Here is a 26171-nt window from a genome sequence, read left to right as displayed (position 1 = left end):
CGAGACCAGGGCCAGCAAGTGGCAGCAACACGGCCCGGCGACAATCCAACGCAGCACTTGCAGGGTTAATATTTGAGCATGCGAAGGCACATTTGCCGCACCCGTCTCCTCTGAGCCTGGGACAATGACTGAATACTGCACGTCCTTCACAGATGAGTTCGCTGCCCCCATCTTTTATTCTGCTGTTTTGGCTCCAAGTTGTACGGGTTGGCTGGTAGTTTTGCAGCATAAGCAACGAAGCCACGCTTCGTGTTCAGTATCCTTCAGGCTGAATGCAAGGAGTTGCTCTGAAGGCCCCGCCCGCTTCGGTAGAGGACGCGGAAACGCCACAAGTGTTAGCTGGGCTGAGCTTCGTTTGGAGCACTGCGGAGCGTCGTGGCGCAGGCAAATGCTGCCAAGGGACACTGTAATAAAGATTAACGCAAGAGGTCTAATTTCTGCTGTATGAGGCGTAGTGAGACATGAAAAATAGACGGACAGGCCTCCAGTAGGGACGCTGCAGCAGAAGGGAGGCCGAGGCGGGCTGTCGCGAAGTCGCATACAGCTCAATAGGACAAAAACGGCACACGTGAAGAAACTCCACCAATGAAAAATACAGACCAAGACTGTTTTACACGTTTGCAGTACTTCCAGTGTAAACAGACAAACAGACAGGCATGGGGCTTCCTCAGCTCCGCCAGGCCCCCCAGGTACGTTGCCTGAGCTTCAGCGGACTTTAGCATCAAAACACAAAGTCCGTGAGTACACTGAAAGAGATAAAATTAAGCACGTTTTTTTGTAAACTGCGCAGTGTAGTAATATGTAGTCTTAATTCTTCTGCGTTACGTGGGCACTTTTCGGCCCTTACACCAACAACCCTCCAGGGACAAATCCCCTAAGAGAAAAACAGCCAGAGCGGGGCAAAAATTATGACGTCAACTCCAGTAACAACGAAGTTGATTCGCCGAAGTTGTATGGCTAGGGCTTGTCATCTATTCTGCCGTGCTAGTTGCTTGCCATATAAACTTGACGTATTAAGAATCGAACCTCCCTGGCCTGCTCCCCAGTTCGCTGGGGAGCAGGCCAGCGAGGTTTGATTGTACACGGCCACTGTATTTGTGCTGCGCGTGGCACAACGTCTGCGCGCTGATCTCCATGCTATGTACCGCGCAGCGCGTTTACCTAGCGAATGGCGGAGTGTAGTTGAATTAGTGAGGCAAGGCCGATAGCATGCACACTGTAGCCACTCCAATCAATCACTGTTTATCCTGCCAACGCATCTTCCGTGGCCTCTCATTGGTTTCTGACTCGTCCCCTCATGCCGGGTAAGTTACTGTACGAGTGAGGATGCAGCAGGCAAGCGTATGAAAATGGCTTTGGCTGATTGTATGTTAGACTTGCTAGAAGGACTGGGAACTGTGCCCGGATTCTTCACTTTCAGGCGAAATGCCCCTCGTCAGACCCGAAGAAGCTCCCGCCACGTTTCCGTGGGGTCATCAGGAATACATCTACGGTGTCCATGAGTTTCTCCTCCTTCACAAGACCTCATCCAGCACTAATGTGCGACGGTGAGAATAAAGTAATCACGTAAACTACGAAGCCGGCACTTAATTGCACAGTTCAGAGAAGAGCCCCACTGAGGTAAACAAGCAAGCGCTCCATAGTCCTGAATAGGCAGAAAGAGTATAACCTCAGTGGTGTATCTGTCGCCAGCACTTAAAGCGACAAACTTCACCTTTACTTACACCCGAACCCAACAACCCAAACAAGCCAATCCTCGTCTACACTTCCCGTCTCGCCTGACACCTATGCAAACTGGAAGTCGACGTATGCCATTTCAACGCTACTTCTCCTACAGAATTGTGTCGCAACCGTGATTCCAACTTCAGTGACTCGCAAAAATGTTCTGCACCGGTTCCTGAGGCCGAAGTGGCGGCGCTCGCAAAGCGAGAGCGTCTGCCAATGTTGTTGAAATGTATTCGAATTGTTCTCAAGTTCTTATGAGACTGTATTCATCCACGAAGTGTTAGCTTCAAAGTTGCCCATCTACTTTGCACACAAAGAGGAATACTGCCACTACAAATCCTTCCTTTCTCTCCCGTTTCCCACGAAAAAAACACTCGCCGAGTCGCCCTTTGGCATGTACGAAGCGCCGCTCCTTCACACCCGTGGCCGTCTTCAAGTGTGCCAATCGTGCACTGGAAACTGCCCATTTGTCCTTCCGCGGCATCGTCTACTGTAATTTGTACGCGGGAGCAGTCTCGTTGCATTTGGTCTGCGGAAGCGTATGGCTCAGCGGAAAAAATGAATGTCTGAGCATCCGTTGTCATAATGCGCAGAGGCGCACGGTCAATCTTCTTCCCTCCTTTTATCCTTTTTACCCTTGGGCTTGAAAATGTCGGATTCGTCGGGCCCTAGAACGTTCTCATCAGAAGGTTTCAGTCCCGTCCGCGCTTCAAATTGCATGCGGGCAAGCCTGGCATTGGAAAGCTTCTGCCTTTTTTTGTTGTGCCGGCGCATCAGCCACGAAAACAGTGCCAAGGCACCCCCAACTAGAGCTACAGTGCCAGCCCCTCTAACAAGCCGAGCAGCTGACGGATTGTGCGCTACGCCCCCTGCATTTTCGTGAGCCTTTCCAAAGCCCGTCAGACCGCCCGCAACTGCGGCGCTCACTCCGCTCATCATGCTAAGCCTCTCCCACCACTCCTTTTGTTTCTCAGCTTTCATGAACCTGTCGTACTCCTTTTTCCCTGTGACCACACGGCAACACAGGCAACCTCGTGCACCTCTGCCTCCCCACCACCACATTTACGCTCCTCGTTCTATACAGCTCTCACTCGCAGGCAACGGGTAAAGGATGCACTTGTTCATGCCTACACGTGAAAATAGTCAGAGCCTCAATACTAGGCTGTGTCCTAACAAGCAGGAGTACAGAAGCTTCGGTCAACGAGTGCTTATTGACGTACACAAATCGGTTTCTTCGAGCTCCTCTGGAGTAAACTCGGCGACTTCCTGCTCTTGACTCTTTTTAACTGCATGCACAAAGACAGTCGATCACATACAGTGGGTAAACGGCTACTGACTGGTAACACGGTCTTAGGCGGCCTCACTATGAGATTGGAACAAGCAAATACAAGATCAATCGATAAGGTGATGCATTATACGCCATTCGTTAAGGGTGTCTCGTGAGTAGGCTGAACATAAACACTGTCAAACCGACTTGTTGCCTGCTTATATTCCTTGCTCTCCAGAAGGAGGGTCTGAATGTCTTCCTTCAGCTTCGCCATCTTTTCTTTTGCCTTCTGAAGCTCCTCAGGAGACTTCAACTTATCCAGTTTTTGGGCTGCTTCATCTCGCGCTGCTCGTGTTGCAGCGAGCCTTGCCGCCTGAGCTCCATGGTAGTCCCTTTCGACTATGCTTAGAAAGCAGAATATCCCGAGTACAACCAAGTGATACGTCTGCGCTTTAAAAGCCTTCATTGCGCTCTGGTTAAAAAGCCATCAAATGAGCTGTCCGTCTGATTCCGTTGTGCGACCAGTGGGGTTGACCAGAGAAGACTTGCTAGCGCTCGTCAAGACGCCACGATCGCGAGCCCATCGGCCACTTTCCTCTAGCCTTAAAGTTGAAAGCACGAATATTATGTATTAACCCAATAAAATAGATAGAAATTTTGGCGAGGAGAAACAACTCATCCCCAGAATCGACAGTGCCGCTTGCTGGCAAGTCTGGCTCGGGGATGACGCTCGCGCCGCGCTTTCGAATGACAACAGCGGCCACCTGTAGCTATTTAGTCAAGTTTGAAAGAAGAGATAAAAAAAGCGATATAAATAAGTAGCAAGGTTAAATGAAAGTACTAAGCGCTTAGATGCGGAGACTCCTCTTACATGAAGTTGCCTATGCTAGATGCGCTCTTGTTGGGTTGGGGCCCTCAAAGCCTCCGTCATGCATTGCGCTGCTTGGGCTGGCGTGGGGCAGTGAGGCCACAGTCCCTTTCAACAGGAGCCCATAGTTTTTCTTGTCGTGCTCTGTGAGCAGTTTGTTATTTACTATAAAGGAGAGCCAAGGATTTGGCTTCTTTATGCAAGTGTGTCTACCTTGTTGAAAGTACACGCCTGCAAAGGCTCCGTTCTGTAGGCGCCCGCCCCACATTAGAACAAGTTTGCAGCCTCCTTCCTGTTCTGCACCACGACAATGGCGGTAAGTTCTCTTCAATTTTTTTGTGCGTGGTTCTCTTTTCTGTAAGAGGTGGTGTAATGCATGGGGGCCTTAATGCCAAGGAGAATGTGGAAGACCTTGTGAGGAACTGTGGGGCGCGAGGAGCAGCTCAATATCTCCAAACTCTCTCCTGGGAACATTTTCCCGGCATACTGTGGTCCCTAGAAAGGCAATATAGCTTCGTTGAAGACGAAAAAGCTCCCTGGGAGAATTGTCCTCGAGCTCTACGTTTCCGGAGCTATCGGCATTCTAGACAGGTGCTTGTGTGTATTTGCCCGCAGAAAGCGAAAGTGGCACAGGTCGTCGCGAACGACGATTCACTTTCTTCGAGCGAAGAGGAAGTTCAGCCAAAGAAAGCAATTGCGAAGCCGGTTTCCACCGCGAGTAAGAAGAAAACTGCCCCGGTGCCGCCACCGAGCTCGTCCGACGACAGCTCGGACGAGGATCAGCCGAGTGCAACTGTAGTGAAGAAGGCAGCGGCTGCAAAAGCAAAAACATCTGGCAAAGGAGTAGCTGCGAAGGCGCAGTCACGGGCTCAGGACTCTTCCGAATCAAGCTCGTCAGAAGATGACGCACGTACGTTATGCCCGTTACCTTGTTTTGCCCTATTAACGAGCAATGTGAAATGGCGTTCAGCCAGCAAAGCGTAAACTGATTGTTGAGTTGGTTCAATGTGGGCCAGCATTCGTTGAAGTGCATTCGTGCACAGCAGTATGTGGTTAATGAGCCTCAGTGCTAGTGCATGCGTAACTATCGTATTTCTTGTATTTCTTATGTATGTATCGCGCTTTTGCGTGGGCGGTATACAGATGATGAGCGTTTTTGCTACTATTGACCTTTCGGGACTGATATTTTTCCACCAAGATCTCTGATCTGGAATTCGCCCAACGTGCAAAAGGCAGCAACTCAGAACTACCTGTGCACCGTATACTACCACCTTATGTGGATGTATCTGTGCTTGACTGCCGAGCGTTCGAACTGTTTTGCTTGCAGCGGCTGCAAAAAAGGGGAAAGGCGCAGTGACTAAACCGGCTTTGCCCCAAAAAGCCGTTACTCACAGTTCTGATTCAGAGGATTCGTCTGAAAATGAGCCACCAGCAAAGAAACCAGCACAGAAAGTAAAGGTTGGGGTCCCACTAAAGAAAACCGCGCCACCAAATGACTCCGGGTCTGACGACTCCTCCTCAGAAGATGAAAAGCCCGCCCCGAAGAAGGCGCAACCCAAGGCCAAGGCGGCCCCTGCTCAGAAAAAGGCTTCAGTGTTGCAGGATTCGGATTCAGACGAGTCCTCCTCTGATGACGAGGTTCAGGCAAAAAAACCAGTCCCAAAGGCGAAGGCGGCACCTCCACAGAAGAAGCCAGCAGCGCCAAAGGACTCTGAATCAGATGAGTCATCCGAAGACGAACCACCACAAGCGAAGAAGCTAGCAGCCAAAGGTAAGACGGCAGTAGCAGCACCTCAGAAGAAAGCAGCGCCTTCCCAGGATCCCGACTCAGACGAAACATCGTCTGACGACGAGCCGCCCGCCAAAACAGCGGCGCCGAAAGCTAAGGCTTCCGCGCCACAGAAGAAGATAGCAGCAACAGCAGAGGACTCGGATTCAGACGAATCTGATTCAGAGGAGAGCTCCTCCGACTATGAGGCGCCCCCGGCAAAGAAACCAGCAGCAAAGGCCAAGGCAGCGCCTACGAAGAAAGTGGCTGCAGCGCCTGATAGCTCCGACAGTTCTTCATCTGACGAAGAACCCAAGACTAAGAAAGCAGCACCCAAGGCCAAGGTAGGCCCGCCACAGAAGAAGCCAACTGCTGCGAAGAATTCTGATTCAGATGAGTCCTCATCTGAAGACGATGTGCCCCCGGCGACAAAACCAGCAGCTAAGAGCAGGGCGGCGGCAGGTCCGAAGAAGGCAGCAACAGCGCAGGACCCTGACTCAGATGACTCGTCTTCTGAAGAGGATGCTACCGAGAGGAAGCCTACAGCTAAGGCTAAGGCTGCAGCGCCGCTAAAAAAGGCGATGGCTGGTGATTCTGATTCAGGGTCGTCGGAAGTGGAGGCGGAAAAGCAGCCACATAAAAAAACTGCAAACAAGAAAGGGAAGGCTGCGGACGTGGATATGGAGGTTGATGGTAGCTCAAAGAAGAGAAAGCAGGGGCAGGACCACCAACAGGCCCCGAAAAAGAAGCTGCAACTCACTGATCAGTCCGCTGCTGCCCGTATGCGTAGTGAGATCTTTTGCGGCGGCCTTCCGTACTCCGTTACAGAGGTGAGGAGGAAAAGACCACAGGCGTGTACCGGGCGTATGTGCTGCATAAGGTGATTGCCGCAAGTTTGAGTGCCCATGTGCTGGCAGGCTCCAGCGGGACGCGTCTTGCTGCAGTATCTGTGGCTGGTTTCGTGGTCCCTCCATTTACCCTGCAATAATGAAGTGGCTTCTGTTTGACCCTTGGCGCAGTTTGACATGGCGTCACGGGATAGGAGGGTCATATACTATTGGTAGACCGAAGTCCATGCTGCGCGTCGGTGCCTCTGCATCGGAGTGAATTGGAGTATGCATGTCTGTGTCGTTCCTTGTCTTTTCAGGAGCAGCTGAAGGAGTTATTTGAGGCGGATTGTGGGCCGACAACTCGCATAAAGATTTTGGAGGGGAAGGGAATTGCTTTCATCACATTTGAATCCGAGGAGGGCGCTGCGAAGGCTGTAGAGTTCAATCAGACAGAGTATGAAGGCCGCACATTGCGGATTAACCTTTCAGCTGAAAGGCAGCAGGGTGATAGGGCAAAAGGTGACGGGAAAGGCACCTCTCCTAGGGAAGACAAGATCAAGACGGAACCGTGTAATCAAATCGTCCTGAGAAACCTGAGCTTTGATACTACTGAAGAGACCATCAGGGAAACTTTTGGCGACTGTGGTAGGCCTCGAGGCCGAGGCATTGGTTTTGCGCATATTGGGTTGCTGTTTACCATACTTTTTGAGCCCTCAAGTGCTTATTTGCGTCATTCTTTTCTGTTGGTTTGAAACTTCCTTGTTTCAGGAGAGATTCGGGCAGTGCGTATCCCAGTTTTCGAAGACAGTGGAAAGCCTCGTGGGCAAGCCTTCTTGGAGTTTGACTCCGTGGACTCTGCCACGAAGGCACTTGAGTACAACAATACAGAGCTGGACGGTAGAACAATTTGGGTAGCGTATGCGCTACCCAGAGGCGCAGGCGGTGATAGAGGTGGCAGAGGCGGACGTGGGGGTCGCGGCGGTGCGGGTGGCGGTGGTAGGGGTGGTGGAAGAGGTAGGCGCGTGGTTTGCTTTGCGGCAAGCAAGTACTGCATTCATGAACCTACCATGCTACGTTTGGTTTTCGTTGCTTGAACCGCCGCGTTTTCTACAGGCTTTTTCTGTTTCCCATTGGAGTTTCCTTGCAGGTGGCGGCCGTGGGGGGTTCCGAGGAGGTCGTGGGGGCGGTGCTTCTGCAGCGAAGGCTGCAAACGCGGGGATCGTGCAAGAGTTTCAGGGGAAGAAGACGACGTTTGATGACAGCGACTGACCTGCGCGTGCTTCCATTTTAGTTGTGGGCTCAATTACTTGAGTACATGTTGGGTCGACGCTAGATATTCAGATGGGGTCGTGGGCCCTTCCCTGGATGCAGCATGGGCGGAGGGGAGGGTTCTGAACTTAGCGTTATAGGCGAAGGCAATGCAGGATAGCCAGTTTTCTGCCAGTCCGTAGCTTTGCACCTGTGGGCTTCGGTGCGCTGCGCTGTCGCTCGGCTTCGCACACCTCGCAATTTTTGACACTTGGAACAACGGAGGGCGCGAGGCGTAATGCTTTAGCTCATTTTGCCTTTGTACACACGTGGTCCAAAATGCGAATCGATTCGTAAGAGGGGCAGTGGTGGTCTAGGCACAAGCGTGGGCACTAGGCCTTGCGGGATTCAAACCAACGATCTATGCCGGTACAGGGTGGAAAGTCTCAAATTCTGTAAAGATGGGACACAAATATGGCCCATAGTTGGTAATTCAGATTATTTGTTCCTAGAACCCCATTTCGGGGGTAGAGAGTCGATGCTTGGAGCGGATGGGAGGGCTCCTGGCTTGGGTATTTTGGCACTGCAGAACTCGCGGTGGAAGAGCAGCGCACTAACGAGTAGTTCCGCGAGACGGACAACCGACAACAGTGCCACGAGAAGCCACAGGAATATAAAGTGGGGTCTAATAGTGCAAAAAAAGGCGGCCTCAGCTGCCGCCCGCTCCGTCTGTTGCATAGGGTACGTTGGGTAGTCACACACCACGTTGAGGGTTGCGAACTCGAAAGTCATAGCGAAGAAGGAGACAGCGTTGGTGAAAAAGAAGACGAAATTAATAAGCATGTTCGTACACGACAGTAAGTGCGACCGCAAGTGCGCCATCCACACAGTAAACGCCCCGCTAGCCATGTTGCTCACCGCGAGAATATAACCACCCCATTTCAACGCAGCAAAAAAGAGGCCCATCTGAACTATCATGGCGCTCTGAAGCCCTCCCGTATGCACCGCCGTATCCATCGTTTCAAGCATCATTTGGTTGCTCTGCCCGCCAAGCATGATGGTGGAGCATAGCAGATATCCCGCAAGCATAAACTTCACACAGCCAAGGCCCAGCTGCGCTGCCCAGAGCCGCGAGTATCGCTGAAACACCAACAAGCCAGTGCTGCACGCGCAGAGAATCGCAACACCTAGGCAAGCGCACGAAAGCCCCAGCTGGTTGCACATGTTGATCGATGCCGCTCCTATAGATGCACTGTCAGGCCTGAGTGAGCCGTTAACATCGAAGCGTTCCAAGTCACAGAACTGATACGTAAGGAAGACCACTGGAATAAACACCCCCACGCACGCACCCACCCAGGCGGTACAGCAGGTAGTTACCTTGACCTCATCGAGGTACGCCTTTCGCGTCCCTTTAAGCAGCGCCTGGCACGTAAAGTAGCAGTTGCCGGCCATGGGCAGGAGCATTAGTACCAATCCCGCCACTAAGGATCCTGTGATGGACTCGTATGCCGTAACGCCGATCCCGAAGTTCGGCAGAGCCCGAAGCAGGATAGGAAAAGCCAGTATGCCGCCCCCCCCGCCGCACTTAGACATGTCTACACAGGAGACAGCGCGGCCCATCCGCTCCAGCGTCGTTAGCACGATTACTAGCAGCGCCAGGGAGCTCCCAATTCTCAAGGCCAACGCGCACAGAAAGAAACGCCATAAAACAGACCCAGGAGCTAGCCACAGCTTAGTGCCCCTTTGGCCTATTACGACGTCCTCTCCCACTGAGCTTTGCGCCAGGGTCCACTTCTCTGTCGGCCGTTTCAGAATCCCTTCCTGCTTCCGGCCGCTGCGTTGCCGCGTTGGCCCCCGTCCTCCTGTTGTGGAGGCGTGCCTCAGCAAGGCGCTGCTACCCGCAGCAGCTCCGGCAGGCGACGCTCGCCCTGCAGAACCCAACGCGCGAGAAGCCCCACCTCCACTCGCCACGGAGCCCTCAATAGCTAGCGGAGCCAACTGCATGTTTTCCCAAGGTGCCTCATCGTTTGTGTTCACGGGCTGTTCAGGCTGGCATGAACGATCATACGCCTCGCCTGAGACAAATGATGACTGCACGTCGTCTACTTCGGACCGAGACTGGTTCAAGTAACAAACGCCTTCCCCTTCCGGCTGCTGCAGCTGTCGCTGCCGATGCTGCTGCTGCTTCAGTTTCTGCTGCTGTTGCTGCGTGGCGTCCACTGAACAGCCTGATGGGCCCGCACTGGGACTAGCAGATGCCGGGGCAGAGCTAACGGAGGCCTCATTCTCCGATCCCCCGGGGGTTTGAGCTTCGCCGCGAGCCATGGGCTGCCACCGCCCTCTCTGGCCAGCCCGGCCTGACTCGGGATAGAAAGGCTCAGAAGGGGTGACATCGAACTCGTGACTAACGCTGCTACTGTTGTTGCGCCGGCTGCTCTGTTTGCTGCTTCTCGATGCCCCTCTCTGGGGAAAATCGTCGCGAGATATCTCAATTGAGAAGGAGCTGCTCATTTTCTAGCTCTTCGTGCCCAGCTTTGACCTTTCGCCGTTTGTGGTGTCGCTGTTTGGGAACAGCAAGAACCTCTTGGTGCCGCAGAAGACGTAATGTGTGGCTGGCACCTGACCTTGAGGAAAATCTTCGGTAGCCTTCTCATAAAAATGTGTGCACTGCTATCCTCCTCCATGCAAGATGAGAATAGGCCTGTATAGCAAGTATTCGAGTCTTCAACTGGTGGTGCAGTGCTGCATTGCTGCCGCCTGCGCCGGCCGCTGAGGAAGCATTACCAGGCTCTGCAAGCTGCGGCATCGATAAATGCAATGCCAGGTGTGTCCATCCATGTTCAGGATTAATGACTTCGGAAGACAAAGAGTCAAAGGCAGAAAAATAGAGATCTCTGCACCGTCTGCACAGATTGATGGACAGATAAGGACGAAACGGGCCACAGAGGAGCCGCGCGAAGTAGGCGCTGCCGCTATGAGCAGAGGCTAAGTCACCATATGGGAATACAAGAACTAATCATGCTTTGTGAGCTACAAAAAAAACTCTGAGTAGGGCAAACGGCCGCTGAACGCTGTCGAGCCTGAAAGTGCCTGATGCTATTGTCACCGCCTCCAGCAATCTTATGGAAGTCCCGGCAAAACCGTAAGCTGTATCAAGGCGTCCTTTTTAAATAAGAAATGCTAAACATCTTGGACAGCCACCTGCGCTATCCGTTATTTTGATTGAAGTACGAACACGTGAACGACGCATGCGATCGGGAGGCCCTCCACCTCTGCATTGCGGGGGCATACCCGGAACAAACCGCACAGCAGTGTTCCCAGCACTCATGGTTTACAGCGAATACAAGAAATAATCTTATCATGGCCAGGCTACTAGGTTTGCTGCCAGAGGGCCCGTCAGTTTCGGTTTACCTGACAGCCCAGCAGTGCACAGTGCACACAGCCGTACGCAGAACAGTGAAAATATACACAAAATGGAGAAGTAATTAACTTATCACGCATTGGCCACAAGTTTGTTGTGCTGAGACTCCGTCAGCTGCGGTTGACACACTTCCTAAGAGTGCACAGTGTGAGACGGCCTGCTTGTTCTGCAGCTGCACGCATTCCGAGGGGGAGTTAGGACCATTATCCTTCCATATAGGGCATTTCCTGTTTAAGTCGCCCTTTGAAGATAATCAGTTTCCTTGTGATGCATTCAGGGGGATGGGCCCTGCTTGTCGTACGCGTTACCGGGAGCGCCCTCGTCCCTGATGGCCTTGATAGTCATGACGTTTGTCATGCATTCCCCTACTCACAGCCCAGTGGTAAATGAAATTCCGAAAGCAGCCACTTCCTGGGGAAAAGTCCCAGAGAGCCAGAACGGAAAAGCGGATCCCCTGTGGTTCTTGCCAGAATACTTGCGACGTTGATGCACGCGGTGCAAACGACAGCACGTAACCACGCAGCTCAAAGACGCATTGATATAAATTGTAGGCCTTACCGATGTCTGTGTGGGGCCCTGGATGCACAGAAGGAAAAGCATGTTGTCCTCAGCCTAACAATCCCCACACCTTGCTCACATGAACTGTCCTGCTTCAGTTCTGACACAAGACAAGAAAGTCCACCTGAAACATCGGGTGTAAACTGGTGCTTAGGGAATGCTACTTGCCTCCGAACCAATACCCGCATGGCCCCAACACATTCTACTCTACAGGGGTGGAACACAAAGCGTGCCAAATGCTTCGTTTTTCGTCCCCAAACTCTTCACAGACGCCGACTTCGAACTCGGCCAGTCACAACCGTTTAAGTGATGTGTAGTGTTTGCTCTACTGGTTCCGCCGGTTTCTCTTCGCCTAACGAGTATAACTAATGCGTGAGAAATTGCCCCAAGGAGGCTTTGCGTGCTAGCAAGGTAGTGCAAACATGTACTGCCGCCGAGTGGTTGTTGAGTGAGGCCATGGGAGAGAAATCACTGTACATGGTGAGGAATCGCATCATCAGTTCATCCTGAAAGCCGTCGTCCTCCTAAGGTGGATTGCAGTCATCCTATGGGTGACCCCAAATAGCGAGCAAAGACCCCCAAATACCAGTAAATGCTCGTTGTAGCGCAAAAGAAGGGCTGTTAATGCAATGAATGGTTCAAAGCTGTAGTTTACTGGAGAATAGAGCAATTACACAATATTCCCTGAAAAGATGCGGTTAGTAGTTGTGGGTAGTATCAGCTAAAATTGTAGATGCCCACAGCCAAGCAATCTCTTTACAGTCCTTGCTGGATTTTACTCCACCTGCTTCAGGGTACAAATCGCTCTGGTGTGTGTCTCTACTTCTGTGCCATTTTCTGTTGTTGTTTTCTGCGTGTTTTCCTTGACGAGAAAAAAACCCATGCACAGCCAGCCTGAGGACGAAAGGCTTTAAAGACACAGCCCTTTCTGAGTCAGTGTTTGCACTCCTGCTTGTGTATGCTTCCGCTGGAGTAGAGTCAATAGTGCCTCATCCAGGGCTTGACGGTCGACAGCATTTCCGCCCCTCCTGACTGCCCTGAAGACACTTTCATTCAGCAGGTTTTCTAGGTCTGCCCCGCTGAGGCCCTCGGCAGCCTCGGCTATGACCTCTAGGTGGGACCAGGCATCTGTCCACAGTTGCATCTTTTTTCTTTTTGCATGCAATTTCAATATTTCATGCCGTTCTTCAAGTGATGGCAGCTCCAAGAAAATGTGACGATCAAAACGCCCAGATCGCAGAAGGGCCTCGTCAATGGCATCCAGCCTATTTGTCGCTCCAACAACAACAACACCACCAGCACCTCCTGTCACCCCATCCATTTCCATAAGGAACTGGTTTATTGTTTGCACATACTCTTCGTGTCCGCTGAATAAGCCCACAGGGCCTACGCGGCTACCAAGAGCGTCGAGCTCGTCGACAAATAACACACAAGGGGCCCTCTTCCTGGCGGCCTGAAACACCTCTCGTACCCTTCGAGCCCCTTGGCCCACAAACGTATCGACAAATTCCGATGCAGCGACCGACAAAAAGCCTACAGAGGCTTCTCCTGCTACCGCCCGAGCTAGCAACGTTTTGCCAGTGCCAGCCGGTCCCACCAGTAACACCCCACGAGGTAGCCGGGCACCCATTGCAGTGTACAGACCCTCCCCATTCAGAAGCAGTACAATCTCCTGGAGCTCATGCTTCTGCTTGCAGACAACGTCGGCAAAGGAAGTAGCGGGAGGGCAAGCCTCCAGCCCTCTGTCCGTGCCTGTGTCCTTCCCTCCCTTCAAAGGCTTTATTAGGGAGCGCAGTAAGCAAAACCAAACAATGAGAAAGAAAATGGGGAACGAGAAAGACAGTACGTCCGAGACTGTCGCCGTCCTCACAGACTGAAATCGGGGCACCTGCGCAGCCACAGCGCGGAAGAAAGCCGCTTCAGCCCCAGGAACGAGATGGGATGTTAGTTTTCTCTTGTCCTTCAAGAATAACAATAAACGAGACCCAGAACAGTACTGCACCTCCTCTACCGCATTAGCTGCTATCAGCTGCAGCACCTGTGAGAACGATATCTCATTCTGCGCCTTCGACCGTCGTCGGGGGGTGCACCAACCGAAAAAGGAGCCTGTGGGCATGGGAGGTATCCGTGAGCGAGTTCGCGGTGACGTAGAAGAGGTGGACGACACTTGTTCTCCAGGGACCCCGCTCTGGGCCAATGGACCTGCACTAGCTTGTCGGGAGCGCCGTAGCCGCAAAGCCAGTAGCATGACAAAAGCGACCGCAAAAAGCTTGAACTGATGTGCGTCAACTTTGGGGCATTTCTTGCTAAACAAAGGCACGATGCCAGGCATCCGGGTCAATATGTGAGAGAACGACGAAATAAACCGTTGGAATGAACGTAAGACAAACATAGGTGCCCGTAGCATGAAAGAAGTCATTTCATTTCCGTCTTCATCCAAGGCTCTACCACCTGACCCTGTAGCGGATAGCTTAAGCAGCTCGTCTTCGCACGGCGCGGCTTCTGCCTCTTTCGTTGTGACATTATCTTTCGAGCTGCTGGAGCTGTTGCAGCTTCTGTTGCCGTCGCTTGTGTTACTGCTGCCGTTGTTGGTTTCCCTGCCCAATTCGTCGGAAGTAGAGACACTGCTTGTGCTCTCGGCCGGTTTTGGTGGCCGTAGTGTACCCCCGGATCTGTTTAGATGCGGCTCGGGTAGCATTTGTTGCCTGCTTTGAGACGTCCGGCTGCGGCTGGCACTACAAAGATAAGGTGTGGCTGGATAGTCAGCACGGCGAAGAAAGATGCCAGATGGATAAGCAAATGGAGGCATAAAGTTTTGCTTGTTTCCACTTGTTAAAAGATACATATACTGCGCTATTTGACCAGCGTATAAAATAAATGAACTTCCCTTGGAGGGAGAGCCGCTGAGTGGTGATGCCAGGTAGGCTTGCCTGCAAGTGTGTGACACAACATGAACCTAGAAAAAAAGTCTTTCAAACATTTTTCGGGAGTTTGGAGGGAACAAACACATTTCTACATTTCCAGCATTCTTTTGTTCTTGCCTCCGCTTGGTGTTGCATGCAGCGGTGCTGTCTTACAGACCCAACAGACAAATGCATTAGGGAAGGTTTCAATTCGCCGTCGTAGCTTGAACTTCTGTTTAAATTCGTTCAATAATGGGCAGGAACAGCGATGACAAGTAAGCCGGAGTTTTTGAAAAAATATTTGAGGGGGCCCCGGCGACCTAGGGGGCCCCCTGTCAACCAAGGGGGCCTCAAGCTTCGTAGTGACGACGAGCTTGACGCCTGCCTAGTTCCCCAACAGAAGGCTTCAAGGGCCTGCACCAAGAAGACCCTCTTCAAGGTGCTGCGACGGGACGCCAACGGTGACAAATTTTTATTTGCCGACGAGGAAGCCGAGCCAGAACTGCCAGACTCAGAAGAAGAGGAAGTACACGTAGTGGGGGAGGACGGTCAGACCCTTGCTTTAAATGAGGAGGAAAAGAAGAAGGTAGCCCAGCTGATCGCTAGAGAAGAGGGCTGGGATCGGCCTCTTGGCGGGCCCAAGGAACCCAAGAGCACCAGGGAGGGGGCTACCTCCGAGATAGAGAACCCAGAAGTGAACAATGCATGGAAGGAGGTCTTTGCCATTGATGAATCTTTGGCTGAACGTGCGGTGTCTCCAGTTGCAGCTCCTTCTCCCTATGACAAAAGACGGGCGCGAAGAGAAATTCCAGCTGACAGCCCGCTTCCCTTAACACAGACAGACCACGACCCTTCGCCTCAGAGGAGGACAACTGAAAAATGTATTGCATCACGAGGCAGGAAAACGTCTCAAGATGAAGATCTGTCGCTACACAGAAAGGGCAGCGACAGAGATCTTTCGCCTCCCAGAAGGTCGCAGTGCCCTCTTTCCCTCGAGCGTGAAGGAGGAGACAAAGATTTGTCTCCTCCGAGGCGGCGTGCATCTCCTGCTGCATCTTTGCGTGGAGGCGGCAGCTCCAGAGGTCCTGACGCCCATCTCGACCCAGCGCTGGAACGGGACGCTAGGGATCGGGACCTTTCGCCGCCAAGACGCCGCAGAGAAAGCGCAGCCCAAGGAGATGCGGAGGGAGAGTAAGACTTTAATTGTTCTATGATTCTTCTTGCTGTTTGTGTTTTCGTGACCATGGTTTTTTCTTACACTTGACTTACAGCTCCGTATGGGAATTCGCAGCGTTACCTTCTAGTTCGTTGTTAGGTGGCGGCGATGTTTTTACTCTGGTGTGTTTTAATGTCACATAATACTTGCTCTAGGGTTAAGGATTTTTGGGTGGGTGCAGCAGTCATCGAAGAGGTGAAATACCTGCCAGTCGGGTCATCTTTCGAGACAGAGAAGGACGCATTATATCTGAAGAGGAGTGGCTGACCCTCGAAGTGCGGTTACACTGTATGGGCGTGCGGCTGATAATGTACCGCCCAAGGCAAATTTATACACAAAGCATGTGCTCAGGCTTCAGGGTTGACGCTGTTGCATTTAGATTTTAGGGTTTCAGCAATGTGCAGGCGGGCGCTCGTATGTGTGGAGTGTCACTTTGGGAGGTGAACCGTAAAATTTGTGAAGTAAGAGCTGAAGCTGCTATTTGCTTATGTCTCTTTGTCCAGTTTGTGTTGGTTTTGGTGCTATGACCCTTCAGGGAGCAAAGGGGAGGAAAAGACAGCGGGAGAGAGGCCCTGCTCCGGTTAGTGTGCTCTTAGCATGCTGGTGCTATGGTAATCAACAGTGAAACATAACAGGGCCTATCACTTTCTGCTGACCAATCATGAGCCTTCGTGGTTGAGTATTTCTTGAACTGTTTTCCTGATTGTATAGGTACTCGAATGGGGCGCCGGTCTCAAGCAGAAGGAAGACTTGGAAGCGAGGAAGAAGGAAGAAGAGAAAATCGCAAAGCAACCATTCGCGAGGTGAAGTGTCTGCATTTGCATTCAGAGATCCTTTTAGCTGCACGAAAATAACTGGAAATGAAGTGGGAGATGCGTCTGTGTAGAAAAACGAGTTGCTCTGTGTTGCGTCATTGATGTTTGTGCTTTCTCCGCGGGTGCGGATCCATCGTGTCAGGGCCTTGATTTCTACTCACTGTCCATTCCACTTATTCCAGCAGCTTACATTTTGCCTTTATCTGCGCAAAGGGAATTGCTATAGGACTTGAGAAGGGAGAGTAGAGTAGGAGTGGATAATACATCTTCGTTACGTTTGCGAGCCTTCTTACGTGAATTTATATGTGGCCCTCCTGCTGATGTGCTTCATCCCAGGTATGATATTGACGAAGAACACGACGCCGAATTAAGAGCACGCGACCGGTGGGACGATCCGCTGGCGAAGGCGCCGTCGAACACAGCTCAGGGCCTAGGCCGGAAGCAAAAGGGGAAAGAGGACGTAGATCGAGAGAAAAAACACCGTAAGATAGCTCAAAGCCCATGGAGCTTTACGTACAAATCAGAGGCGCTTATCCAAAATCAAATTTGGATAGAGGGCAGGGTCCAGTGCTGTCATTTGTCGTTCCTAAAGAATTCGCAATTAGCATGCGCTGCAAGGCCACCGCATGCTGCTTGTTCTCTGATGAGCGCTGCAGTTGGTGCATTTGCTACCTGCACTGAGTAACAGTATTCACTGTGGTATTACCAGATGCCACACGCGGAGCACTTAGAGCAGGGAGCATCGATAGCACAGCAAGCTAACTGCAATATAAACAGCTTTCTTTGAGGCCTACCTAGCCGCACGGATTGTTCATTTGTTTTCGTGCTCAGAGAGGCCAAAGTGTCCCCACGACGCTCCACCCAACAGGTTTGGTATTAAGCCTGGCTACCGGTGGGACGGAGTCGTTCGCGGGAATGGCTACGAAGAGGAGCGTTTAAAGGCATTGTGCAAAAACTCGTGAACTGGCCCTAAAAGGCCAGGACCCGCAGCAGCAAGATAAGCACGCGAAAATCTTGAATTCCAGCAGCAAAACAATAGACAAGGCGAATTCGCTTGCAAGCTTCTAGGGCCTCCGCGTCAGGGTCCTGGTGCTTGGGGTATTACATTTCGAAATGGAGGTTTTTTGTGGTGAATGGAGCTTTTTGTAGACGGCTTTCGCTGCAGTTACACTTAATCGTTCAGCCCACTAGCTAGTTACCCTTATAATTTACTTTAATCCACTTACTTGAGCTTGGAGCCTGGCTCCGCTTCCCAGAGTCTGTGTTGCTGCGTAATTAAGTAGTATGTTTGGATTCATGGTAAGAGATGCAAATAGTAGAAATGTCCGTCTACAGCCTAGTAGCCAATTCTCGCGGTATAGTGCTGCGTATTTTGGGTCAAGTTTTCAAACCTCGGCGCACACAACGAACAGACAGCAGAAACCAGAGGCGCACCGAAGGCGGCGGACTGCTAAGCAAAGCGTTTGCACTATGGTTAGTTTTGCTGCAATCACGGCGAACCGTACTTTCTGCGAGCTTCGCTTACGTTTTTCATGAACGCCACCACAGTTGACCCCGTGAGCTCCACTTCCACATTCCATCCCCGAACACAGAGTCTGCAGGGCACGATGGGCCCGTTTACTTGTTGCTATTTTGCTAATGTACGCATTCGGAACGATGTGACCCTGGAGGTCATTTTTGATCACATTGTCGTGCTTAATACTGTATATTAGGGGTTACACTGGGAATGCTCTGTCTAATGATTCAATGTTGCAAATACAAGGATCAGCGGAGGCAGCTGCGTGAAACAATACAATCTCGAGCTAATACTGCTAGGGAGGCTCCGAATCAAGCAGTTAGGATACTGGCTGCAGGTGTCATTTGCTGCTTTTTGCCTACTTGAGCAGCACAGTCTGCCCAAGGGAAAGAGCTTTGCATTGATATGCTTTAGTGCGATCGGCTACAAGATGTTGTTATTCTTGCAACATATTCAAAAAACGGATTGCAAGATCCGTTTTTTGATCTTGCAAGGCGACAGCCCTAGCACCGCATGGTTTCGATCCATGGACCTGGGGGTTATGAGCCCCCCACTCTCCCACTGAGCTACGGTGCTTCTGCCCCGTGGTCACGAGTAACTGAGTCGTTTCGCATGCACGAAATTAGAGGAAATGAACTGCAATGCTCCTGTATGCTCCTCGAAATATGACTCGTTACAGTGAATGTAATTGTTCTTAGAGAGCACGCAGGCTATCGACGCACACTTGCAAGAACGAGTTTATTTGCATGAGAAAATTTTTGCAAAAAAGCCTTTTACTGAGGCCGCTAACGCGTTACGAGGTGAGAAAAAACTTCACACTTACTGGTAAGGCTGCCTTTAAAGGCGCCCAGCAATAGATAGGCATGACACTGTCATTATAACGAGCAATTTTTTGATTTGGATGAAATCGCAAAACAGTGACGCAGTCCACGGGCGTGCCTTTTGTGACGCAACTGTATTCTCTATCCACATCAAGGCACAGGATAGTAGCAGAAGCACCTAGGAGGTAATGCATTCCTCATTAACATTATCACACTACTTAGATCGAACACTCGTTTCACTGAACTTCCCTATGAAAGCTTGAATGAATCGAGAATTTTCACATTGGTAGATCAGCCATCCCCTGCTGTGCCAGCAGGCCGTTCCATCTGGGAGAACAGCTGCAGCCTGTGTTCTTTACTCATTTACTTTCATTCACTTCTTCTGGACAGCTTCTGCTGGGCAGAATAAATGAGAAACACAACCAGCGCTCAGCATGGCAAGATGTCGCTGAGCCCATTTGGCGCTGACTGCTTAATGCCTGCAGTGCCTGCAGAAGTAAAAACCTCTGCCAGTTTACTGCCAGGTTTTGACCCCATGGGGTATAGTGAGCTGCGAAGAATTTCGCCCGTTAAGTAATGACATTTCCCGTCATTGTACTTTGTGTTGCTCAACAGGTGTCATTCGGGGAGACGAAAAATTTGAATAATCTCTTTCTACCGGTACAGGATTCATATTACTATTTTATTTGAGACGGTTTTGCGTTGTTGAATAACCCTTAGCTCGGCAAGCAGAGGAAGCACTCAAACTCGACTTTGAGCTTCCCAGCACTCCCTGACGAAGAGGAAAAGACCTCCTTACCCATGCAATATTTGAATTTCGCGTTATATGGAGGTGTCGAATGAAAGGCGCTAGTGATTTTACAGAGTTGTTGCTGGATGGCACCAGGACGCTACGCACTCTCACGCTTGTTTCCGGACGAGGGTGTTTTGAGCTGCAGATATTCAATATTGTCGGAATCGAATTTGATTTGGCCCGCGGTGGCAATATGTATTTTCCCTGAGGTTTTCATTCCGCAGTGGGGCTTGTGTGAGCAGCGGCCTGCCAACGTCATGGCCTGCTTGCTGCTCGGACGCACGCAAGAAAAATAATCGTTACCCTTGAATCAAGTTGTTAAGGTGCTCTTGTACACGGAGGGTATTGAATGATCTTTTTTTCGAGTGTTCTACGACTCTGGGAAGAGCTGGCTTCCAAGAAACGTCGCGTAATTGAATGCCGGTGACAGCCGACAACGTTTCGGCAGCTCTATCTGACGACTACCTGTTACACCCAGTTCTACTTTCTATTATTTTTTCTATTACACATTTAGCAACACAGAATACATCTTTAAGTTCTCTACCCCAAGCATTGAACCAAAAGTCGGGGGTGAAGCCGTTCCGTCTGCGCTCTTGAGTATCACACGGCTATCATTTGTTGCCTTGTTGGGGCTTGTGTCTGGATCAGTAAATACAGCCAAGCGCGTTTCATGAAAGATTATATAATTTCAGCTAAGCTTTTTTTTGGTGCTTGACACCGGCCTTGCTCTCCAACAGCCGTAACCTTGCGGGCGTGGGGTGAAGCTGTCCAGTACGCCCGGAGAACCATTGAAAAAGGGAGTTTTCCGTTTATGCGGTCCTGCTCTACATAAAAGCGCTCAATTTGTTTGAATCGTTGGGAGTGGGGCAGGAAATGGACCCAGACCTGGTGACACAGGCAATTTGCTAGGCGGGCCGTTTCCGTAAATATTTCAGACAGACAGCAGGAGACAAAAACGGCGGCTCTACCCTTGCCTGCAAGCTGTTGGTTTCATTGAACAAGATTTGAGTAAAGGCAAGCTCTCTGTTTTTTTAAGCGAACGGAGTACAGATAGCCCATGCTCTGTGCTCACAGGGAAGTGCCGAACATACAGCCGCAAGATGTCGCGCGTGCTCCGTGCTGTGCGCCATCTGCGAGAGGCTGCAACCAAGTTTACTTTTTGCATTACCGTCCAGTCCCTCAAAATTAAATTGGGGGAGCCAGCGGTTGTCGTCGTGGATCTCACTCGAGGCAAGCGCGCTCTCGCTGCTCCACTGCCCATGACACGCGTACAATGTTCCCCCTGTTGGTGCTCTTGCTTGAGCCCTGTGCTGTTGCCGCTGGCTTTTGGTGCTATTGATCCTAATTTAGCCCTCATCGGTGCCAGCGCTGCTGCCGTTGTTGCTGCTCGCTCTGCCGATGCCACCGTGAAGCTGTTGGTTATGTTGCCTGTCTCTTTGTAGGACCCCGACGGGTGCGTGGGAGTGCTACCATTGAGTTGGCGAAGGGAGATAATGAAATTAATCTCAATATTCCGCTTCAGTGCAATGCTACGCTTTTTAAGCCCAAAGGAAGCCCGGAGAGCAGCAGTAGCCTCAAGCGGTCCAAATCTAGAGTTGACCCTGCTGCAGAAGCTGCTGCACCGGGAATCGCGGGAGCCGATGGAAGCTTGTTTCTTCCAAAAAAGGCAGAACTGCAGGTGTGATTAAAGGAGGCCCTCTGTGACTTCGTTACCGTCTTAGTTCCTGCGCTTTACTCCCCCCCTCTGTTTATTTTCCCTTGCATCAGTACTGAGCTTTTACCTGTCCAAATTAGTCGCCATCTGCCAATGCATGTCGTCTGCGAGGTCACGTATCTATGTCCACTGTTGTCTTGGTTGTACTGTTGCCACTGTCGAGTTTGCACCGCTTGGCGCAAACAAAAACAGCCTTTCCACAACCCACACGATTTTCTGTACAAACAAACAATATTTCGGCGCTGCTTTAATATATCGGATGCTGTGCCTGCCTGATTGCTCATGCTTTCTACCTTCCAGCTAGTGGACATTTCTAAATCTCGTCGGCTGGGCGGGCGTCTACTGCCTCGAGTGCGCCCATCGCCGTCGGTGTCTTCTTCTTCAGTTTTGCCTCGCGACCATTCAGCTGTTGCTCCCGTGTCTTTGTCCCCTGAGACAGCGGTGGACACAAGAGAGACGGGAATAGTAGTGGCTGGGGCATCTTTTGACTTGGCGTCTCTTGTTGCCGCTCACAAGACAGGAACTAATACTCAGTCACTGGAGCTGCCTCTTACAAAGACAAGCGGGCACTTTGTTATATCCTTTTCGTGCACGAAGTTAGAGGGACTCATTGCGGGTCAGACGTGGCTCAAAGACTCAAAGAGTGCTAACAGCGCTTTTTATCACTGCTTTGCTCACTTGCGTGATTTTAGCGCCTGCTGTAGCAACTGAGTCGCTGCCTTTCGCAACCCTATTACGTCAGCGTCCCGTTCAAGCTGTCCAGGAGCAGCTGTTGCTGGTGGAGTTGCTGTTGCCGAATTGGCCGCTGCTGTCTCTGTGTGTTCGCGCAGATGAGGAAGACTGCCTGTCTGTTTGTTCTGCTCTTGTATCTCCACCACCAAACACACGCCTGTCCCATGTTCAGGCCACTGAAGGCAAGACCATCTGCTGCTCGTCCGAGTAACGTGATCTTCCGCTAAGCTACGCTCGCCCAACCCTTGTCAACCTTATGCCTGCGTTTATGTACTGCATGCGTTTTGCAATGCTGCAGCCGAGGCCTCACCTAATCCACAGCCGTCAGCTGGGACTAAACGATCGTTGACACCTGCAGCAGCAGCAGCACTACTTGCTGGAGTAGAAGCTGCTCAGCCCACGGTGCTGCGCCTGCCGCATAAGGATACACTGCCTTCTTCTTTAGAAATGCCGACTTTCGAGGAAACTGCACCGAAACAGCAGCGGCAAGAGGCAGCAGCCACTCCGGCAGTCAATGATGGGGCAGCAAAGACTCCCTCCATTGAGAAACTCCAGCGACCAGTATGTCTCCACGGCAGCTAATGCCAGCCCTATGTGCGTTTTTGTTATTGCTTCGGATGTAAATCTTTGAGTGCGGCATCTTTTGCTGCTTCTGCTGCTGCTTAGTTGCAGGAAGTTGTGTCAACGGGCACTGCGACCACCCCAGCGGAATTGTCTCCTGCCGAAAGCCAGCGGCAGCAGAGGCAGCAAACACAACAACCACAGCAGCAGCAACAGCAGCAGCAGGCTGAGCTGAGACAAAAGGATGAGCTGATAGCGAGTTTGCAGCGGCAAGTAGCTCTCATGGAAGTATGTAACAGCTTCATAGCCGCAACAGCAGCAGCATCACCCCATTGGGCACAAGCACTAGCATAAATGGATGCAATGCTTCATGCATCACGTGTATCAGTAGAAGCGCAGGAAACACGAGCCAGCCAGTTGTTTTGCTTCTTCGCAGGCAGAGGATCGGCATATGACGAACCCCCAGTTGGCGCAGCTGTTTGCTCAGATTGACGAGCTGCATACAGCACTTGCTGCAGCGCAGGAGCAGCAGCTTGCAGCAGTAAGAATCTGCACGATCAGCACTAGTCGTAATGCAGACGACCACTGCAGGGTATGCAGATGTTGAAACAAATATGACGGATCCGGCTTAGAAATACATGATCAAAATCTAAGCTGCTGATGCGTTTGCTGCTGCTAGCAGCTAGCCATTGCTAGTTATTGTACCTTTTGCGCAGGCTGAGCAACTCCAAAAAGTGAGAGAGAAGGGAGATGGTAGCGCGGCAACAGCTGCGCTGCAACAACAGCTGCACGCAGCAGAACAACGCCTGCAACAGCAAGAACAGCAAATCCGCGAACTTACGCTACAGCAGCAGGAGATGCAACAGAAGAGCTGCGAGCAGCAGCAGCAACTGCTGCAGCTGCAGGCTGAAAGGGATGGCATGCAGCTGATTGCTGATGCCTACAAGGTATGCTTTTGTTTGTTGTCGCTGCTGCCGCTGCTACTTGTGGCAGCAAGCTGCTTTCACTGCATCACGGGAAAAAACGCACTTATGCGTTCCTTTGACCAACGAGATAATCAAATCGTTCGAGTTTGGTGCAATCCTTTGTACTGCAGAAACAGCTGGAGGAAGTCCATAAGCAGTTGCAGCATCAGCCGCCACATACGCTACAGGAGGAGCGGATGGTAATCCTGTTGCAGAAAGTAAAGCAGCAGGAGCAGGAAATTCAACAACTTCAAAATAAACTAGATTATGAGACAAGGGAAAAATATACAGCCCAAAACGAAGTACGACTCCTGCAAAGGCAGTTACATGAGCAGCAGCAGCTGCAGCACACCAAGGGCAATTCTGACTCCGCGTCAATCCTTCAGGAGCAAATCATTTCACTCCAACGGCAGGTATTACTATGTGTATAAGGTTAAATTACAAACCAAAAAGGTAGCTTTATCTGTCCGACTGAGTGCCGTCATTAGAGAATGTCTCGCAGTAACTGCATTGTCAACGACAACGGTATCACGTGCGTTGCGTCATTTGGAATATCCTTTAGGCTCGCATCACTATTGAGAGCGGCTTGCTTGCATTTTGCGGATGTTGAAGTAAGTAGTTTCATTTTGAAAGTATCTGCAGGTTGTGGAGGCGTCGGAAATGAGAGAGTCGCTTCGCGTTTCTAAAGACCAAACAATTGGTGATCTCAGGAAGGCCCTTCAAGAGATGCAGCAAAAACAAGTCAGCTCTTTCAGCAGCATTGCCTCACTACAGGTGGCAAGGGAGAGGCTAGTATACGCGGCGAGAACAGAAAAAACAACAGTACGACGGGCATTGTCGCACTGCGCTGCTATTTTTCGTGCCCTGTCCGTAGGGAGAGACGCAGTCCGTACACCAGCAAGCGCTGCAGAAGCTAAACGCATCTAGAGAAGAGGCGGAAGCTCTCAGGTAGTTTGACATAACGACCAGCCAGGACACGACTAGAAGTTGCTTGCACGTTTTGGTGTAGCAGCGGCTACGCATACTTCGTACCTTGCACAGGAACTTACCGCCCTCTAATATCGCTCCCATCACATTGCTGCTGTTCATGTGCAGGGAAAAAATTCGCTGTCAGGAGGAAACACTGCAGCGGCTTCCCACGCAGGCAGCCTGGTCCTGTGCCCAGCAGCAACACCAAATGTTGCTGCAGCAGCAACGGGAGTGGCAGCACCAACAGCAGCAGCAGCAAAGGCAGCAGGAATTCGAGCTTGCAGCCAAAGCAAAGCGCATAGAAGAGCTTGAAAAGGTGACGCATAGAGCATAGCTGACTAAGCGTGCGCTGCCATTGCCGCTGCCTAAGTTTGATGCTGCATATAACTTCGTAAACTATATTGCCTCTGACTTTGTGGCGTATCGTCCAGCTATTGTTTTCGAATTTCGGTCAGTTTTTTTTGGTCGTGAATGCCTCTTGCTGCATGCCTTTACTACCGTTCGCGTGACTGCTGTGCCGTGTTTAGGTCTTTGGGTTTTCTGGTGTGTCTTGATAGGAACTGGTCCACGCCAAGGTGGAATTGGCTGCGGCGGAGCAGCGGCGACACGAAGACATTGATGCTTTCAAGAAGAAATTGCAGGCCGTCAAGGAAACCGTGGTGGCCTACGCCGCTGCTTCCAGCAGCAGCCTTCAGGTGCAGGAACGATAATATTTCTTTAGCAATATTTCGGCATCGAACAGCACTTTACAGCGCAGAAGAGAAGCAGCTTTCACGACAGGCTTGCACATTTGTTATCTTCCCAAGGGAATAGAATATCGAGAAATACCTTTTGTTGTCTGTGTTGAAGTTCGTGACCGTGTGTCGCCGCAGGCGCAGTCGTCTCCTAACTCAGGAAGAGAGGCAAACCCAAATAGCAGCAGCAGACACAGCGGTAACTCCAACGAAAAAAACAGTCCCGTCAAGCGGTTAGTGCACATCAGTACTTTAAAGGCACTATTTCGTTCTGGGACCTCCAGCCGCCAACCCTACAGCAGGAGTAGGAGCAACAGCAGCCACTTCGCCCCAAATGCAGCTACTGAGATGCGGCCTTCCGGAGCATCCGCAAACATCTGCGCACAACACAGCTATTCTATGAGCCGCGGTCTTAATGATCGCAGCAGCAACAGTGTTGCAACTAGCGGCAGCAGCAGCAGCAGTAGCTGCAAGGGGCCCTCAGCATCCGTCTCCTTGTTTGGCAACCAGCCACTCGGAGTGGTTTCTAAGGGCTCCTCAGTGACGCGATTCTGCGCCTCAAAAGGTGGTGGCTGCAGCGTCATCTCAAGTAGTGTGCCTTAAATGCCTCATTTCAAAAGTGTGACACGCGTTGCGTCCTAGCCTTTGTTTGATGGTTGCACCTAAATCACAGGAGCTAGATTCCGTCTAGCTCATTTTTTGTCTTTGCTTTCAACATAACAGGTTTGCCGCCAGCGAAATACGCGC

General features: G+C 51.2%; 6 protein-coding genes across 6 annotated transcripts; 3 read left to right on the top strand and 3 right to left on the bottom strand.

Moving 5' to 3' along the window:
* Positions 1-2328: 2328 nt before the first annotated feature.
* Positions 2329-3458, bottom strand: ETH_00011640 (uncharacterized protein; the record flags this gene model as incomplete). Its single annotated transcript, XM_013376549.1, has 3 exons — positions 2329-2729; positions 2946-3011; positions 3200-3458. 3 exons carry the CDS (start codon positions 3456-3458, stop codon positions 2329-2331), a joined length of 726 nt encoding a protein of 241 aa, XP_013232003.1.
* Positions 3459-4232: 774 nt separating this feature from the next.
* On the top strand, positions 4233-7727 carry ETH_00011635 (nucleolar phosphoprotein nucleolin, putative; the record flags this gene model as incomplete). Its single annotated transcript, XM_013376548.1, has 6 exons — positions 4233-4274; positions 4476-4770; positions 5188-6458; positions 6776-7103; positions 7227-7472; positions 7606-7727. 6 exons carry the CDS (start codon positions 4233-4235, stop codon positions 7725-7727), a joined length of 2304 nt encoding a protein of 767 aa, XP_013232002.1.
* Positions 7728-8204: 477 nt separating this feature from the next.
* ETH_00011630 (uncharacterized protein) lies at positions 8205-10217 on the bottom strand (the record flags this gene model as incomplete). The annotated part of the gene is made up of 1 exon (XM_013376547.1): positions 8205-10217. One exon carries the CDS (start codon positions 10215-10217, stop codon positions 8205-8207), a length of 2013 nt encoding a protein of 670 aa, XP_013232001.1.
* A 2378-nt stretch (positions 10218-12595) lies between these two features.
* Positions 12596-14383, bottom strand: ETH_00011625 (uncharacterized protein; the record flags this gene model as incomplete). The annotated part of the gene is made up of 1 exon (XM_013376546.1): positions 12596-14383. The coding sequence occupies one exon, from the start codon at positions 14381-14383 to the stop codon at positions 12596-12598; it is 1788 nt and encodes a 595-aa protein (XP_013232000.1).
* Positions 14384-14856: 473 nt separating this feature from the next.
* Positions 14857-17581, top strand: ETH_00011620 (uncharacterized protein; the record flags this gene model as incomplete). The annotated part of the gene is made up of 6 exons (XM_013376545.1): positions 14857-15779; positions 15986-16079; positions 16340-16384; positions 16516-16607; positions 16956-17101; positions 17451-17581. The coding sequence occupies 6 exons, from the start codon at positions 14857-14859 to the stop codon at positions 17579-17581; spliced, it is 1431 nt and encodes a 476-aa protein (XP_013231999.1).
* A 4164-nt stretch (positions 17582-21745) lies between these two features.
* Positions 21746-25400, top strand: ETH_00011615 (pseudouridylate synthase 1, putative; the record flags this gene model as incomplete). Its single annotated transcript, XM_013376544.1, has 10 exons — positions 21746-22079; positions 22494-22756; positions 22862-23044; positions 23193-23297; positions 23473-23703; positions 23853-24134; positions 24364-24462; positions 24596-24669; positions 24817-25006; positions 25248-25400. The coding sequence occupies 10 exons, from the start codon at positions 21746-21748 to the stop codon at positions 25398-25400; spliced, it is 1914 nt and encodes a 637-aa protein (XP_013231998.1).
* Between the last annotated feature and the right edge of the window lie 771 nt (positions 25401-26171).

The sequence above is a fragment of the Eimeria tenella genome, genomic scaffold, assembly GCF_000499545.2.
Source record: "Eimeria tenella Houghton genomic scaffold, Eth_scaff37, whole genome shotgun sequence".
Classification (NCBI taxonomy): domain Eukaryota; phylum Apicomplexa; class Conoidasida; order Eucoccidiorida; family Eimeriidae; genus Eimeria; species Eimeria tenella.
This window is presented reverse-complemented; position numbering and strand designations above follow the sequence as displayed.